This window comes from Lactuca serriola, chromosome 5 (assembly GCF_051521515.1).
Source record: "Lactuca serriola cultivar US96UC23 chromosome 5, Lser_US96UC23_V15, whole genome shotgun sequence".
Taxonomy (NCBI): Eukaryota; Viridiplantae; Streptophyta; class Magnoliopsida; order Asterales; family Asteraceae; genus Lactuca; species Lactuca serriola.
The window spans coordinates 99,277,959-99,297,044 of NC_136412.1; the positions used below are offsets into that span (position 1 = coordinate 99,277,959).

Here is a 19,086-nt window from a genome sequence, read left to right on the forward strand (position 1 = left end):
CTATATCAAGTTATGCTTAGGTGAAAATATAAAGTACTCGATTGACGAATGACATGGAAAACGACAAGCGTAACTTTAATGTTAAATCCTTCTTTTTGTTGGTTCTTTCCAATGCTTTAGCGCTTCGCTAACGATACTCACGAATGAGAAATCAAATCATGAGGGACTGATATATATATATATATATATATATATATATATATATATATATATATATATATATATATATATATATATATATATATATATATATATATATATATATATATATATATATATATATATATATAGAGAGAGAGAGAGAGAGAGAGAGAGAGAAATGGGTGAGGATTAAATGAGTTTGAAGACCTATTTATATGAATTTTTTTTACCGGCGCGTCGTGTTCATCTCTACATCTCGAATTCTACGTGCTACGTGTCATTCTCATGTTGCCACGTGTCCATGAGTGTGACACGTCGACATGCTGCGGAAGCGTATTACGCGCCGCATTTTTACTATTTTGGTCTGATGTTCAAATGACATTATCTTCCTCGTACGAACTCGGATTTTGACAAACTTTATATCCACCCAACTGTCTCTAAATAAACTACAACTTTTACTATATTTAGATCCGTTTGGCTAAAGTAATATATTTTCACTTTGAACTTTATAATAAGAACATTTATCTTTATAAGTGAGAAAGAGGCATCACAAACACCCGGTTTAAGAGAAACTAGTTATTTTTTAATTAAAAAATATAGTTATTTTCTTAAAATTTCCATATTTTAATTAATAAGCTTCTCTTATACTTATTGTAAAGGTATATTCTAAGGCTAACCAGTATGGAGCACTTTTCACGCGTAGAAGCTGACGTAGAGGAGTGTTTCCATCGATGAACACCATTCCAATTCCTAGTAATTGTGGAGTGGAGTTGTGGTGATCTATGAAAGCTTCTCTCATTATCTCTCTATCTCTCTTTTTTTAGCACTTTTTTTTATTAATTTTCTCTCTTTTCTCCGTTAAAGTGAACACTATTTTCCTAACCTTATAAAATTTGTGGAATGATTAAATGTTTGATATAAAATAGTTATGAAATTATTTAATAATGAGGTTACTTGCTTTTTCGCCCGTAACATACCAGGTAGCCTAACACGACAAACCAAAATGAAAGGGAAATGAAATTGTCGGTTTCTTTATAAGTACAGGAAACACAAACCATTCATCCCCAATTTCGATAACTCCAACTGTTTCTCTTTTCTCAAATCAAATCAAAAACCTTCAAAAAGATGGGAGCACTTTCTCGATTCATAGCTCATGTCTACACCCTTTTCTTAGTATTCTTCACTGTCCTCTTCCTGGAGCTCGTAATCTTGGTTCGCTCAGTCGCCGGAAGTATTGGTTACACGACGGCAGCCGACGACCACCCAATGACCACCGCCCAATACCTCAAATTGATTGACGAAAAAAACCCAGCGAGTCGGTACAAAACCGCCGGATTAGAACGTAAAGAGTGTTCGGTTTGCCTTTCTGGATTCGACGACGGCGATGAAATCAGGAGATTGAAATGCAAGCACACGTTCCACAAGGGTTGCGTTGATAAGTGGCTGGAGCAAGATAGAGCCACATGTCCGATTTGCCGGAGTTTGGTGTTGCCGGAGGCGATCGTGGTTAAATACAGTCAACGACATCAGATTCCTCTGCATCGCCGCCGCAGGGAGTTTTACGGTGGTAGCGATGAGGAGCTCATACTCTTGTTGACTTCTTTACATGGTAATTATATGCGTAGATTCATGTAATTAGTTTGTATTTCTAACTTTAGTGATTATAAAATTAATTAGGAAATCCTTTTTAAAGGGTTTCATTCCGTGAAATTATATGCAAATTAATAATCTAATAATTTCTAACAATAATTACAATACAAATTGATCGAGGTTGGCTGCCTAACTACGATTGAATGCTGTAATTAATTTTGTGTCACATTTTTTGATTTTTCCAACTTTTTGTTTGACGTAATTTCTTCTTGAATTGATGTCTATTTAATTATATAAAACACAAACATCTGGTGGAGGTTTTTTGGGTTGATGAGGAGAATGTAATTAAATTCATATCATTTTTGTGGTTGTTGTGACTTGTGTGTCAATCTGTCAATATTTGCTTTTGGGGATCAATTATGCCAAATACATTTCCCTTTGTTGAGTATTCTCTCAAAAAGATTTTGATGTTGGATGTCTTTTGCTACTATTGGTTTTGTTTGTTATGTTCAAACATCGTGATTAAAGATCAAAGTGACTCATGTGGAGACTTATAATTATTGTAAAGTACATTGCCTTTAGGTTTTACAAAAGACCGATTTTTCTGGTTCTATTTTGGTCTTTCTTTATCTAATTAAAAACTTAAAAAATATTTATATATAAACAAAAGAGAGAAACAGAACTACACGGCAATATATAAACGATTTCTTTTTATGTGTAAAGATTGAAATAAAGAATGTGTTTACAGTTTTACATGAGTGTTAAGATAATAAAATTCGTTTAAAGACAATTACATGGTGTTCTTGTTTGAATTGAAGTAAACAAAACATTAACAAGAAATTTATCCGGGTTTGTCTATTAAGAAATGGGAGCTGATTCGTACACAATAATTTTTTTCTATACACAACAATTGGTGCTTTAAAACGTTGTATTGTACAACTATATAATACATGAATTGTTGTGTATGGCAAAAAACTGTTGTGTACGAATCACTTCCCTTAAAAAATGAGTTGAATACAACGGATCAATATACATTTGCATTTCTTTCATAATTGAAAACTTTATATATTCCTTTTTAGTAGGGTGTTGATCGGGTAAAATTTTCGGGTTTCGGGTAATTCGGGTCGGGTAATTTGGGTTTTTCATATAAAAAAAATTACCCATTACCCTACCCAAATTAAATTCGGATGATTCGGGTAAGGGTAATTTGGGTATTATCCGATTTTTAATTTTTTTTTTTATTTTTAGTGGCACCTAAAAATAAATGTAATGAAATAAGTATGTCGTTCTAAACTTTGAACATTGAGATTTTTTAGTCAATAATATTTGAGATATCAAGTATTCTTTCCAAACTTTCTATCTTGGGTTGAATTCTCTAATTTTTTTTCTCTTTTTCTTGTGGAACTTGATCATTGGTTGGGCTGTCAACTTCAATCGTTTTATCTTCTACTTCAATATAGTCATCCATTGGTGACGAATACCAACGAAGAGCGGACGAGGTACAAGGGTTTTTTAACGTGGGGAAAATAGAACGAGCCTCAAAGAAGGAAATTGGGATTTGGGAATTGGGAGGGACCGATAAACTCATAAAGGGACATTATTTGTTATATATATTTCGGGTAATCAGGTATACCCGAAACCCAAACAACTTACCCTTTACCCGACCCGAAAAAAAATTCGGGTTACCCACTTACCCGAAAAAAATAACCCGATACCCAATTTACCCGACACGATTTACCCGATACCCGAAAAAATCGGATGGGTAATTTGGGTAACGGGTATTTTTTGACAGGGCTAATTTTTAGGTAAACTAAAAAAAGGAGTTACATTTAACCTAACTCAGATGGGCTTGAACATGAGAATATTGGTTCAAAGCCAAACAATAGTTACCAATTCAAGTACAACAATAGTTACCAATCCTAACTACAACTTTTGTGCTGAGTTAAACTTAAAAATCTTATTATAGTTATATTCTTTTTTAAATTAGATTTGTAAAAGAGACAATTGATATTTTCAACCTAGGTTTATAAACATCGTTGACCAATCTAATGTAGAACTTTATATATTTTATGAAAACAATTGTAAAAAACGTTTGTATATTACTTTTGGAGTTTTAATTTAGAAAATGATTAGAGGGGGAATCGAAGACGGCCTTCTTCATTTAAAGAAAATTGTCATAAAGGTTCTCTTGATCTAAATCCAATTTGAACATATATATATATATATATATATATATATATATATATATATATATATATATATATATATATATATATATATATATATAGGTTAATTTGAGACCATTCTAATTTTGTGAGACCGTGAAACCAAAGCAAAAAATAATTTTAAAATGCAAAATAAATGGAAAAATCCAAAAATTCTTTTTTTAAATATTATTTTCAGAACTTGAATTAACTAAAACAAATAAAAAATAAAAAAAAAATCTTGTTTTTTTTTCAAAAATACGTGAAATATTCTAAATAGAATATTACACTGACATATTCTAAAAAATAATTTTAAAATGAAAAATAAATGGAAAAATCTAAAAATTCTTTTTTTAAATATTATTTTCGGAACTTGAATTAACTAAAAGTAAAAAAAAATAAAAAAAAATCCTATTTTTTTTTAAAAAATACGTGAAATATTCTAAATAGAATATTACACTGTATATATTCTAAAAATAATTTTAAAATGCAAAATAAATGGAAAAATCAAAAAATTCTTTTTTTAAATATTATTTTCGGAACTTGAATTAACTAAAAAAATTTAAAAAAATAAAAAAAATAAAAAAATAAAAAAATGCGTCTCACGGTCTCACAAAATTAGGCCGTCTCACATGAACCTAACCCTATATATATATATATATATATATATATATATATATATATATATATATATATATATATATATATATATATATATATATATATATATATATATATATATATATATAATTTCAAATGAAAACAATTATATAATTGAGAACACAACAACAAATCTGGGTCACATTTTTTTTTTGCCGCAAAACCCTCCAACATACCGGCGCGACGGGGGAATTTAATATTAATATGTTAATAAGTATATTTATATATGAATATTAGGTTCCACCATCGTTCCATATTCGTGAGAATTTTGTGATATATATATATATATATATATATATATATATATATATATATATATATATATATATATATATATATATATATATATATATATATAGAGGCCCCAAACCGATAGATGGCCTATGACTTTGTATATGGTGCTAGTGGAGAAAAGAACGATATAGGCTTAGCTCAAGAGTTGATAAAATTTAGATGAAATTGCAAAAACGGTCTCTATGTATTATTGTATTATTTCGGTTGCTGTCCAAACCATGATTTTTTTTTTTTTGGCTTCATGATTGTTTTGGCCTAGTTTGATTATGGTTTTGGTCTTTTAGAAACTAAAAAAACTAAAATGTTCTTTTAATGTATTTTTTATATATTTTTTCTATTTAATTTAATGTCTTATTGTTAATAAACTATAGGCCCCACCTCTCTCTCTCTCTCTCACATACACACACACGGTCAACAACAAAAGCATTTACTCTCTCTCCCATAGCTCTCGATATTTTCGTCTATCTCCTCCAATCTCCACCAGTTCTGCATACCACCACTGTTACCCGTAACTTCTACCATTGCCGACCATCCCTTACCCGTCCATATTCTTCTAAACATAATTCTCGATGATCTTCTCTGGTAATGGACGAAGTTAGGCTTTATCCCCCACCTCGTTCCCCCCAAAACTCACCAGTGAAATTCCCCATTTTCAATGGATCGATTTGTATATAAAAAAAGAAGATACATACAGGTTTAGTTCCCACTTCTCCGCCATCGAATCGTCAGCCACCACCAAATGCAAACTCTGATCTGGCTCCTGATCTTGTTCTCACTTCTTCCTTCCTTAGATTTCATCAAATCCATCACTTTGATTTTATGGAAACAAGTTTGCCTTTTGTTATTGATTTTGGTTTAGTTTACTCGCTATTACCCCTTCCACTTTGGCACTTGATTGTGACGGTTATGCTAGAGCATAAATGATAGTCACCACCCAACAAGATAAATCTACAGGAATACTCGTGGTTTAAAAAGATCGTACTGATATAAGATTAATAAACATGGGTGTATTTTTAAAGTGTGTTTTTAATTTTAAGTATGTGTGTATATGTGGATTTTGAGTCATAATTGAAGGCTGGTGGATTTGAGTTGCAGGTTTTAGAACAAAGGAAAGAAAGGTGGAGTTGAACGTTTTGCACACAGTCACCGACACAATCAGTCATGTTGTATAAATCAATCCTCATTGTCTCATTAATCATCAATCATTCTTGATAAACCTATTCTTAATTTTTGATTCAATTGTTTTTATTCTCTATTAAGTTCTTCGTTCACACCCACTATTTGGATTTGGATTGATTCATCACTTTATTCCTATTATCTAATTAAATCTAGGGTAATGGCCTCTGTAATTTGTTATCGATCCTTGTGTTCGTTTGTGTTGAATCTGAACCCAAGATCATCATTTAGTTCATACCCAAATCTTCATCTAGTTCATCAGTATTTATGTTGAATGACAGAGAGAGAAGGGATATATATATATATATATATATATATATATATATATATATAGATATATATATATATATATATATATATATATATATATATATATATATATATAGAGAGAGAGAGAGAATAGAGTAGGCCCTTTCTTTATTTCTTAATTATTCAAATTAATATATATATATATATATATATATATATATATATATATATATATATTTATATATATATATATATATATTAAATTAAAAAATGAAAGTTAAATACATGAGGGCCATTACAGTCATTTCAGTTTACCGAGGGACCAAATACACAATGAAACTAGCACAAAATGACTATGAAACCAAAAAAAGTCAGGGCTTGGACCAAAACCTGGAAAAAATGCATACCACATGGGCCATTTTTGTAGTTTTGTCTAAAATTTATTTTAACATAAATCCGTATCTAGATTATCCTTCTTGACTCTTCGCATTCCACAAGAAAATAGACTATGTGGAACATGTTTTAACATAAATCATTATGTAGATTAGCCTTATTTCATTTTATTATTCCACAAGAAAATAGACTATATGGAACATGTAATTTGAGACTTGTTTTCTTTTGTAATACAAGTATGTGTCATTTATGAAAAACGAGATTGTTTAGTACTACATACTTTGAATTGGATTATTAGATGTAGGATCCCATGGAAATGACAATTTTCGTATTAGAAGTAATGCATAATCGAAAGAAACGAACTAACATTTAAGCACAAGTTGTATATATATATATATATATATATATATATATATATATATATATATATATATATATAATAGAGTAGTACAAAATTTGTAGAAGCATGTGCTTGCTTGACTACAATACTCTCTCTCCCTCTCTCATTATAGATTAAACTACTCATCTATACAATGGGAGCTCTCTCAACCTAAAATGAATACTAAACAAGTATTTATAGGCTAGCTCAACCCATAAGTCTTTCCATATCAAATAAGGGAAAGAGCTTTCTAAATCAACATATCATGGAGAGTTGTGCACCCCAACATTCTCCTCATCAAAGCTTGGAATGGATGACCCGACTTCAAGTACAAAAGAGCAACATCATGAACAAAACCTCAAGCATGACAAAAATTTAGAAGTGAACATCAAATCTTCAAATCATCAATAGCCTTCTAATCCGGGTTCTAGGATGTGAGACATTACAATCCAAAGCTATAAGAATCTTAAGCATAAAATCACAAGAGGCAATTTGAGTCCTTGAGTATCCAAAACTCCAAGGATAATTAACCATCATTGAGCATAAAAGCCAACCCAAAAATCTTCAAGAAGTGGAAACCCTACATAAAAATCCACTTCGGAAAATCAAATGTGAATCACTTTCCCCCTCAAAGTAACATCGGTCTTCAATCATAAAAGATCATTCGCTATGGAAATGAATATCCAAAAAACTTTTGAATACCGATATCAAAATATCTTCTCCATTTTATAACCAAAATATGATTACAAAACTTCAAAAGGGAATGAGAAAGTAGTCAAAGTGGATTTTTTCCATCCACTACTCCCCCTCAATACTCCCCCTCAATAAGTGTCAAAAATGAGATGCTTCAAAACCGAAAAATATGTCAATTTTTGTAATCTTGACTTCCCAGAACACTTTGATATTGTTCATGTTGCTGGAAAACCTTTTCAGAAACAACAATATTTGATAGCATGAGAAATAATCATCAAAATTTACAAAAATTTTAGTTTCTAGATAAAAATTGTCATTATGGTAAAAGTATAAGGACTAAATGTGTAAAACTATTGTTCAGTTACAAAAGTACGTAGCATCAGGTAAAGATAGCAAACCATTCTTCATTCAAAATCGATAACCAAAATTGGTTTTGTCACACCTCCGAACCGAACGGCGGAAACGTCTGAGGGCTCTTGTGACTTAAATTGAATACCATCACAATGATTATACATGAATCATACCATCATTCATCACCATGCATTGAAATAATACAACTGATATTGTTTACATCTATTACATTGTTTTAGTCATTACAATTTCATAACATAAACCGTTCGATAGGAAATCTAAGCAAAACACCATGACATAACTTGGTACTTATTCTTCGGCTTACCTGTTACCTGAGAATACAAGTTATTTTGAAAAACGTTAACATATGAAATGTTGGTGAGTTCATAAGTAATGTTATGGAAAAATGATTTTTTGTGAAGTTTAAAAACCCAGAAAATCCGATATATTCTGAGAAGAGTATTTGTTTATAAAAAGTGTGAAGATCCGTAAATATGCTTGTCGATTTTGAGAACATGTATAATTGTTGAACTTTGTATACATCACATAGGTGAAAATGTTGAACTTCCCGGGAAAACCCGATGTCTTCCCAATATGTAAATTACATGACTTGTTTATTGTTATACCGATACGACGATTGTTTTTTATTACCCATGTGACATTAGATTAATTAAGGTTTGTGAGTTGTTACAATCACGCATTAATGAAAATGACTAGTTTATAACTACAAATTACGAACGATCCTTAAGGCGTCGTCCGTACTACTCACATAATCCAACCACCCTGACTTCTCTTGATTAACGCCACGAATCTGATTACTCGAATTCTCATAAGCCGGTCAACCTAGGAGAAAGGAGGGTATGAAGCCCCATTTATTTCCATAAGTTATTCAATGCTATCGGGAATGCGAAAAGCACTTGGCCCAACTCACATTTGACTTCTCGACCTCACTAGCAGTACTAATGGACCATTAGGGCCCAATAGCACAATAGAGCTATTGAAAGTCCTTTTACATGAAATTGGGTCATAGAAGGCCCATTAACATGTAAGCGCGTTCCCTTCGGGCCCAAAGATCATGTTATTGGGCTAGCAAGGCCCAACAAGCACGATTTGAAACTTACAAGCCCAAAGTTTGAATGTTGACTCCTCATAGTTATCGCGTGTTTATTGAAATACTATGGTTTATTGATTTTTGTTTTGTTATTGATTCGAGACCGAATCAATTCGTTTTGTAACGATATTGGTTGTTGAGAGTGTATTTGTTTTTACGTTTCGTCGGTGGTCGTGGATCTTGTATTTTGTCAATGAATTAATTTGTTTAAAAGTAAGAATTTTACCTTTTCACAACCTTTCTTTTATACAAATAGCACTTTTAGTCCTTTATATAAAAGAATTTCATTTTAGTCCTTAAAACATTATTTTGACACTTTTGTATCATAAACTTGTTGAAAAGACATTTTTAGCACAAATTTATTTTGTAAACAGCTTTAGTCCTTGCAGAATGATGTTTTCTCCGTTAAAACCCCCAGTTTCGCAACTTCTACAGTTTTGGCCCAAAATAAATTTTTTTTACATTTTTGATCCTTTTCGAATTTGAAAAGCATTTTTGACCTTTGAAATAGTTTTAATACACTTCAAATCCCCTGTTTTACTGAAAATTGCATTTTCAGCCCCTCAAACTTAGAAATCTCGAATTTTGAGGCTTATTGGGCCGAAAAGCCCAAATTTAGCCCATTAAGTTCAAATTTTACATTTTAAGTCCCTCAAAAATGTTGTTGTTTAGAAAAATTATTATAGAAACTGTTTGGACCCTTTTGACCCTCCAGAAACTATAATTTGTCAGTTTGGACCCTAAGTTTTGTATTTTTGACAATTTAAGCCCAAAAATGGGTTTTATGTTCAAGTATGTTCATCCTAACCATATAAACTATTTTTCTTGACTAGATTAGTGTAAAATAGTTTAAGTTATGTTTATTTCCTTCCTCATGTTTTAGATCTCGGTTTTTACACACTTTTTTGATAACATATTCATCACAAACACATGATATCACACACATATATGCATCAAATCACACATAGCATACATTTACACATAGATCTACACATTTACTTGTATTCTCCCCCATAAAAACTCATAAAAACCGAAAAGAAGTGGTATGAAAATCACCTTGAGTTGGGGATCAGTTTTGAAGAAGATTTGGAGAAGTTTGGTGCTATTTTCGGCCCTAGCAAGTTCCTTGGATGGATCTCAAACTTAGTGGGTTCTAAGATGCAAGATCATGAACTTGAATCGATTAAGTGATGATTTTTGATGAAAAGAAGTAGCTAGATTATGGATCTAAGCAATATCTTACCTTAGATGATGAGTTTTTGTGGAGAATATCCTTGAAAGCCTTCTAGATCTCGAAAGTTTTGCAGAAGAAGTGAGATGTTCTTGAAGACTTAGAGAGAATGGAGTGAATTTTTGTGAGTGTGTGTGTTGTGTTCGGCCGAGAGCAAGAAGGAGAGGAGAGAAGAGAGAGTGAGTGAGGTGACTATGCATGGGAACATGAGAAAAATGCATGGTTATCCCATGAACAATTGTGAGGTGGCATCAAAAGTCAACACCTCCTCTTGGTTGGGTTTGGGCCGAGAATAGAGAGGGAAGAAAAAAGATTTGGGCCCTTAATGCTTAAGCACTTATTATAATCCATTTAGGTGAATTTTTGGCTCAAATAAATCTAGGAATGATTTTTATGGCCTATTAGGGCTAATATAAATTTGTTTTGGTCCAATAAGACTCATTAAAGTTAATTTAGTTTATTTTGGGTTCATAAGGCCCAAAAATGTTAAGTTTCATGTATATGGGTCCAATTAGGGCCCATTTGAGAGTTCTAGGTTCAAGATAGTCCAATTGGAAGCTTATTGGTACACTGGGCCCAATAAGGAAATCCTAGTCCAAAATGGACTTAAACAAGGATTTCTAGGGTTTCCAATTATTTGTTGACTATTTGCAGATGCTTGTATGAAGTGTTTGATTGAAATTCTATTGTTATTGAATAAGCATCTTATGTGTTTTCAGATTGTTGGTTCACATTTATTATCATTGTTCAAAGTTTACAAGGCATCAAAATTCCTAGTTGTTACATCATCCCCCCGTTAGAGGGAATTTCGTCCTGAAATTCTTTTGAAAGCCAGATTTGAGAATGTTAGAATAGATGAGAGTACTTCTGCTTCATTTGATCTTCGCGTTCCCAGGTGAATTCTGGCCCACGCTTCACGTTCCACCGTACTTTCACGATCGGGATGCGACTTTGCTTAGTACGCTTCACCTCCCTGTCCATGATTTCGACTGGTTCTTCAACGAACAGGAGATTCTCATTGATTTCAATTTCTTCAAGGGATATGACGAGAGTTTCATCGGATAGGCACTTCTTTAGATTGGAAACATGGAACACGGGGTGTACACTACTGAGCTCAGTGGGTAGCTGCAGTCTGCACGCCACTGGACCTATTCGGGCAAGGATCTCGAAAGGTCCAATGTATCGTGGGTTGTATATTAATTCACTTCGTGTGTCTTTAGTTGGCGGGATGCGTAAGCTATCATTTTTCCACGCTGCATGAGAACGCAACCTAAACCCTGATTTGACGCGTCACAGTAGACCACGAAATCTTCCGTTTCCCTCTAGTAGAGATAGTACCGGGGCACTGCAGAGTGCTCGCTTCAGAATTTGGAATGCAACTTCTTGTTTGTCCGTCCATTTGAAGGGTACGCCCTTTTGTGTAAGCGAGGTAAGTGGCTTGGCAATCTTAGAGAAGTTCTGAATGAACCTCCTATAGTAACCTGCTAGGCCTAAGAATTGGCGAATTTCTGTGGGTGTTAATGGAACTGCCCATCCTTCGATGGCTTTGACCTTAGAAGGATCCACATGTATTCCTTCCTGACTAACAACATGACCCAAAAAGTTCACGCTACGGAGCCAGAACTCACACTTGGGGAGTTTTGCGTATAGCTTCTCCGTTCGCAGGGTTTCTAGGATTTGTCGGAGATGTTGGCCATGCTCTTCTTCTCTTCAGGAATAGACTAGAATGTCGTCAATGAAAAAGATAACAAAGTTGTCGAGGAATGGTCGACAGATTCGATTCATTAGGTCCATGAATGCGGCAGGGGCATTCGTTAGACTGAAGGGCATTACGACAAATTCACAATGTCCATAACGAGTTAGGAAAGCGGTTTTGGGAATATCCTCTTCCCGGACCTTGAGTTGATGGTACCCGGATCATAGATCTATCTTAGAGAAGTAACTAGCTCCTTGGAGCTGGTCAAATAGATCATCGATTCGTGGGAGTGGATAGTGATTTTTGACAGTGAGCTTGTTTAGCTCCCTGTAATCGATACACATCCTAAAAGATCCGTCCTTCTTTTTAACAAAGAGAAACGGAGCTCCCCATGGCGAGTAGCTGGGTTGGATGAATCCTTTGCCAAGGAGTTCGCTAAGTTGGCTGGACAATTCCTGCATCTCAGTAGGAGCTAGTCGGTAAGGCGATTTAGCGAGGGGAGTTGCTCCTGGAACAAGATCAATTCGGAATTCAACTTGTCTCTCTGGGGGTACTCCAAGAAGATCTTCAGGAAATACGTCTGGGAATTCACGTGCTACTGGAATGTCTCGAACGTTAACCTCTTCCTTGGTTTTATCCACTATATGCGCCAGGAATGTCAAATCATTCTTTCGCAGGTGCTTCTATGCCTGGACGCACGAGATGAGATGAAGGTTCGTGCTAGGTTTGTCTCTGTAAATAACTAGGGTTTCGTGATTGGGAAGGTGAAGGCGAACGGCCTTATCGTGACACATAATTTCAGCATGGTGGGGGCTTAACCAGTCCATGCCAATAATCACATCAAAACTCCTAATGGAAACAGGCATTAAGTCTATTCGGAAGACGTGTTGATTTAGAGTTAGGGTACATCCGATGTAGACTTCCCCAGTGGATTCGGTTTTCCCATTGGCCATTTCCACCGTAAAGGTTTCATTGAGCTTCTGGGGTTGTTGTTTTAACAAATGTTTAAACTTATTGCTCACAGAACTTTGCTCTGCTCCGATATCAAATAGGATGCATGCATAAGTGTGGTTTAGGAGAAACGTACCGCTAACAACAGCGGGATCCTAAATCGCTTCTCCCTAACCCATGGTCAGCACCCTTGCTGTTCCTCCATTTCCGGGATTGTTGTTGTTGGGGCAATTTCGACGGAAATGCCCAGTCCTTCCACATCCATAGCAAGTGTGGCTAGGTCCTGCATTGTTGCCGCCAGTGTTGGTGTTGTTGTTGTTGTTGTTGTTTCCCTGTTGTTGGTTCTGAGGAGGGTAGGTCCTGCAATACCTTGCCGTGTGTCCCTTCCGATTGCAACTGGTTCATTGCATCTCTCTGCATTCTCCATTGTGATGGAGACCGCGCTTGTTGCACTTGGGAAGATTACTGGAATAAGGTCTAGGAGCACTTGGAGCAGCTGAGGCTGGAGCATGTGGTGTGGATGGAACTTGAGTGGTTGCAGCATTAATTGCCACGGTTTGCTGCTTCTTAGACGATTCGGAGCCTTGATGTTCCTTTCTCTTGTTGTTCTTCCCCTTCTTGCTATCATTTTCCTTCTTAACTTCAGTCTCCACTGGCTTCTCACCCTTCTTGTTGTTGTGGTCATACAGCTTCTTGGCCAATCTCTTGGCACTGTCGAAAGTTTAGGGATTTGCAGCTATCACGTTTCCTTGGATCGGGGAGGTTAGTCCCCAGATGAATCGCTCGATCTTCTTACCCTCTGAGGTAATCATGCCAAGGCACAATAGAGATAGTTCACTAAACCTTGATATGTAGGCATCTATATCAGCATTCCGGACAGTGAGATTCCACAGCTCTTGTTCCATTTTCTGAATTTCACCACGAGGGCAATACTCGGCCATCAACATTTCTTTCATCTCTGTCCATGGCATGGAATTGGCTACGGGAAGTGTCATGGCTTCCACGTGTCCATTCCACCAAGTGAGCGCTTGGTCAACGAAAGTGCATGCGGCAAACTTCACCTTCATCTCCTCAGGACAATCGCATATCTCGAATACTGATTCCACCTTCTCGATCCATCGTTTCAGGGTGATCATCCCTCCAGTGCCGTTAAAGGTTCGTGGTTTGGCGTTGGTGAAGTCTTTGTAAGAACATGTTTTGGTGGGTCCTTGATTCATCCCGTTGTTCGAACTTCCGACCCCTTGTCCGTTGACTCCTCCATTGTTCCCTTGGTGAATTTGTGCCATTGCTGCGGTGACCGCAGCAGATACAGCTGCTTGGAATGCAGCTGAGTTGACTTCGGGTGGGGTTGGTCCAGGGTTTCCACGAGTGGGTCGTTGAGGCATCTTTCTGTCATGGAACGGAAAGATGTTGAGTGTCTGTCGTTTTTGTGAGGTTGTGATCCTATAGACTAGGTGCGTGGCACAAACTTAAGTAATTCTACAATTTAGCATACAATCATGGATACGTAACACATAGCAAATTATAACGTCACAATAAAACATGTAAAATCTTTCATTACTATTACCCACACTTTGATACATGAAAATTTTGCTCGAAAGAGCATACATAAGCGGTACTAGTTTGACAGCATAACGGCTCAATGAGTAGTGTAGTCACTTAAACATAGAGTCGGGGTACATAGCATAGATCCTAATGACATAGTAAGGTAAATCTATCCCTAACACTCTATGGAGTGTCCTAAGATAGTGGCGAGATCATATGCCAAAGTGTGGAGCCAACAACTGAGCCATCTCAGTCATCTCTCCAATGACCTCATCCCTCTCATGCTCAGCTCGCACTGCACGTGCTTCCATGGCGAACAGCTGTTGCCGCAGGGCGGCAATCTCAGCTTCGGGGGAGCGATTCTCCCTTGCGGGATTCACTAGTGGGGCGAGGTGGTCCTGTTGCGCCTCGCTGAAAAATGACGTGGTGTGATATTTTCCCAAGTCTTGTTCTTCCTCTACGTCATCATCGACCTCCTCGAACTCGTAGTCGGTGTCCGTGTACCCGTCAGGCTCGACGTCGTGTGCTTCCCTTTGATTCCCTTCAGGTTCATCTTCAAGCCTCCCCTGAGCCACTAAGACTTGATGAAACTGAATGCCCTGCTGATCTCCTTCCATGAAGACTGGGAGGAGGTATACGAATAAACTATCATTACTCCTATGACTCTACAACTGTTGCACAGATTGAGTTGAGGTTCTCTTCTTGGTGATAAAGGGGTATGTTTTTAGGTTCCCTAGCTATCACGATTTACTCAGGACATGTGATAGTTGTACCTTGGAGGAAATGTAGTTGATCAGGCTACATCCACTCCTTGATACGACTAACAACAGTCATGGCTTAACCGAGATACTAGCATTATCTTGTTTGGTTCGATATTATGTTCTTTTTCCAAATACAAACAATGATGTTTTTATTGTTATGTTTTACTTGTTTTGTTCAGAGTTGTGTTAGTCCCTCTTTTTGGTTTATAGTTGCATATCAATGTGTGGTGAGATATGCTAGTTCACTATAAACAGAGCTCTGATACCAACCTTTCACACCCCCGAACCGAACGGCGGAAACGTCCGAGGGCTCTTGTGACGTAAATTGAATACCATCACAATGATTATACATGAATCATACCATCATTCATCACCATGCATTGAAATAATACAACTGATATTGTTTACATCTATTACATTGTTTTAGTCATTACAATTTCATAACATAAACCGTTCGATAGGAAATCTAAGCAAAACACCATGACATAACTTGGTACTTATTTTTCAGCTTACCTGTTACCTGAGAATACAAGTTATTTTGAAAAACGTCAACATATGAAATGTTGGTGAGTTCATAAGTAATGTTATGGAAAAATGATTTTTTGTGAAGTTTGAAAACCCAGAAAATCCGATATATTCTGAAAAGAGTATTTGTTTATAAAAAGTGTGAAGATCCGTAAATATGTTTGTCGATTTTGAGAACATGTATAATTATTGAACTTTGTATACATCACATAGGTGAAAATGTTGAACTTCCCGGGAAAACCCGATGTTTTCCCAATACGTAAATTACATGACTTGTTTATTGTTATACCGATACGACGATTGTTTTTATTACCCATGTGACATTGGATTAATTAAGGTTTGTGAGTTGTTACAATCACGCATTAATGAAAATGACTAGTTTATAACTACAAATTACGAACGATCCTTAAGGCGTCGTCCGTACTACTCACATAATCCAACCACCCTGACTTCTCTTGATTAACGCCACGAATCTGATTACTCGAATTCTCATAAGCCGGTCAACCGAGGAGAAAGGAGGGTACGAAGCCCCATTTATTTCCATAAGTTATTCAAAGCTATCGGGAATGCGAAAAACACTTGGCCCAACTCACATTTGACTTATCGAACTCACTAGCAGTACTAATGGACCATTAGGGCCCAATAGCACAATAGAGCTATTGAAAGTCCTTTTACATGAAATTGGGTCATAGAAGGCCCATTAACATGTAAGCGCGTTCCCTTCGGGCCCAAAGATCATGTTATTGGGCTAGCAAGGCCCAACAAGCACGATTTGAAACTTACAAGCCCAAAGTTTGAATGTTGACTCCTCATAGTTATCGCGTGTTTATTGAAATACTATGGTTTATTGATTTTTGTTTTGTTATTGATTCGAGACCGAATCAATTCGTTTTGTAACGATATTGGTTGTTGAGAGTGTATTTGTTTTTACGTTTCGTCGGTAGTCATGGATCTTGTATTTTGTCAATGAATTAATTTGTTTAAAAGTAAGATTTTTACCTTTTCACAACCTTTCTTTTATACAAATAGCACTTTTAGTCCTTTATATAAAAGAATTTCATTTTAGTCCTTAAAACATTATTTTGACACTTTTGTATCATAAACTTGTTGAAAAGACATTTTTAGCCCAAATTTATTTTGTAAACAGCTTTAGTCCTTGCAGAATGATGTTTTCTCCGTTAAAACCCCCAGTTTCGCAACTTTTACAGTTTTGGCCCAAAATAGAAAATTTTTACATTTTTGATCCTTTTCGAATTTGAAAAGCATTTTTGACCTTTGAAATAGTTTTAATACAATTCAAATCCCCTGTTTTACTGAAAATTGCATTTTCAGCCCCTCAAACTTAGAAATCTCGCATTTTGAGGCTTATTGGGCCGAAAAGCCCAAATTTAGCCCATTAAGTTCAAAATTTACATTTTAAGTCCCTCAAAAATGTTGTTGTTCAGAAAAATTATTATAGAAACTGTTTGGACCCTTTTGACCCTCCAGAAACTATAATTTGTCGGTTTGGACCCTAAGTTTTGTATTTTTGACAATTTAAGCCCTAAAATGGGTTTTATGTTCAAGTATGTTCATCCTAACCATATAAACTATTTTTCTTGACTTGATTAATGTAAAATAGTTTAAGTTATGTTTATTTCCTTCCTCATGTTTTAGACCTCGGTTTTTACACACTTTTTGGATAACATATTCATCACAAACACATGATATCACACACATATATGCATCAAATCACACATAGCATACATTTACACATAGATCTACACATTTACTTGTATTTGATGGGTTTTTGCCATCAGAACTTTCCTATGTGTGCATGCAAAACCCTAATGCTTGGATCTAGGCTTTCTAATTAAAGATGCTTTGAATCCAAGACTTCTAATGACTATTTAGGTGTAATAACAATATTGAAACAGATCTAGAATCATACCTTTGAATTCCTTGTTGGTATTTTTGTCTTGAAGCTTCTAGAGTCACAATTTTCACTCCTCTAATGGCTTACAAACACCAAATAGCAAAGAGGATGATTTGGGAGAGAGGAGAGAGGAGGAATTCGGCTAGGGCTTATTTACTTTAGGTTAAGTTCCGATTTCCTTACTCCATAGGGTCTATTTATACTTGTAGACTCCTTAAGGGTTACAACCTAAACCCTAATTGGATAATCTTCTCTTAAATCTATCCAAATCCATTCCTTAGATAACCCCTTGGACGATTTGAAGCAATCCTTAGCTTCTAGAATCCGTCCAATGCATATCATTATGGATTTACAGTCTAAAGTTTAACTATCAAACAATTGACAGTTTATACCCTTTTATTTAATTAATCTCTTTAAGTCACCAAATTAATTCCAATTAATTCTATGACTTATATTAATCAAATAACAATATATTATTCTTTATATTATTCCCATAATATATTAATAATATTTACTCTCTCTTAATAAATCATCCTATCAAGTTGCCATGGTGAAGGCAACCCAAAAGGACCATGCACAACCGGGTCAAATACTTGTCTAATATAGTTGTAGCCTTAGACACTATTCCAACAGTCTCCCACTTGGATAAGTCTAAATGCACAAGTACAATTCGGTTTGCAATCGTAGCTATCAAAGACGCTGTCAAACTCTGATCTAATCAATCTTGTCCTTTAGATAAGTGATCGTACAGTCCTTTGTTAGATATCATGCTGACAATCCTATGGAATGGTTAGTCAAGCATTTAGGTTTCTCGATCTCTGATTTATTTGACATAGAACTTAATCGAACACATCAACTCATTTCTGACCGGGCCCGGCACATAAGTCAAATCAAATCATCGAGCGGCCGAGATATCGCTTTCACCTTCTTAGATAAAAGTTACAGATAAACTTCGACTTATATGCATTTACTTATTCATTAACCAACTATACACAACAATGCGTTTTATAACACTGAGTTACTGATGCGTTTTCGCATTATCAATGTACAATCAATTAACAAATAACAAACCATATATCTAGGTTTTAAGACTATATGATATTATCGTCTTGCGATCACCCTTTTATATCATATTCCATAAGGTGATTCCAGCAAGCGCGGGTTTGTTCCAATGCTCAAAACTAGTTCATAAGCACTCATGAACGTTGCAACAACCCTTTG

At 35.3% G+C, this 19,086-nt stretch overlaps 1 protein-coding gene across 2 annotated transcripts; it reads left to right on the forward strand.

Moving 5' to 3' along the window:
* The first annotated feature begins 1,134 nt into the window (after window positions 1-1,134).
* LOC145052821 (brassinosteroid-responsive RING protein 1-like) lies at window positions 1,135-3,753 on the forward strand. 2 transcript variants are annotated; one of them, XM_079000723.1, is made up of 2 exons: window positions 1,135-1,750; window positions 3,192-3,753. In XM_079000723.1, exons 1-2 carry the CDS (start codon window positions 1,267-1,269, stop codon window positions 3,203-3,205), a joined length of 498 nt encoding a protein of 165 aa, XP_078856849.1. In that variant the 5' UTR covers window positions 1,135-1,266; the 3' UTR covers window positions 3,206-3,753. The 2 variants fall into 2 exon arrangements, with proteins under 2 accessions (XP_078856849.1, XP_078856848.1); XM_079000722.1 differs by lacking the exon at window positions 3,192-3,753 and having other exon boundaries at window positions 1,136-1,851.
* Window positions 3,754-19,086: the final 15,333 nt, after the last annotated feature.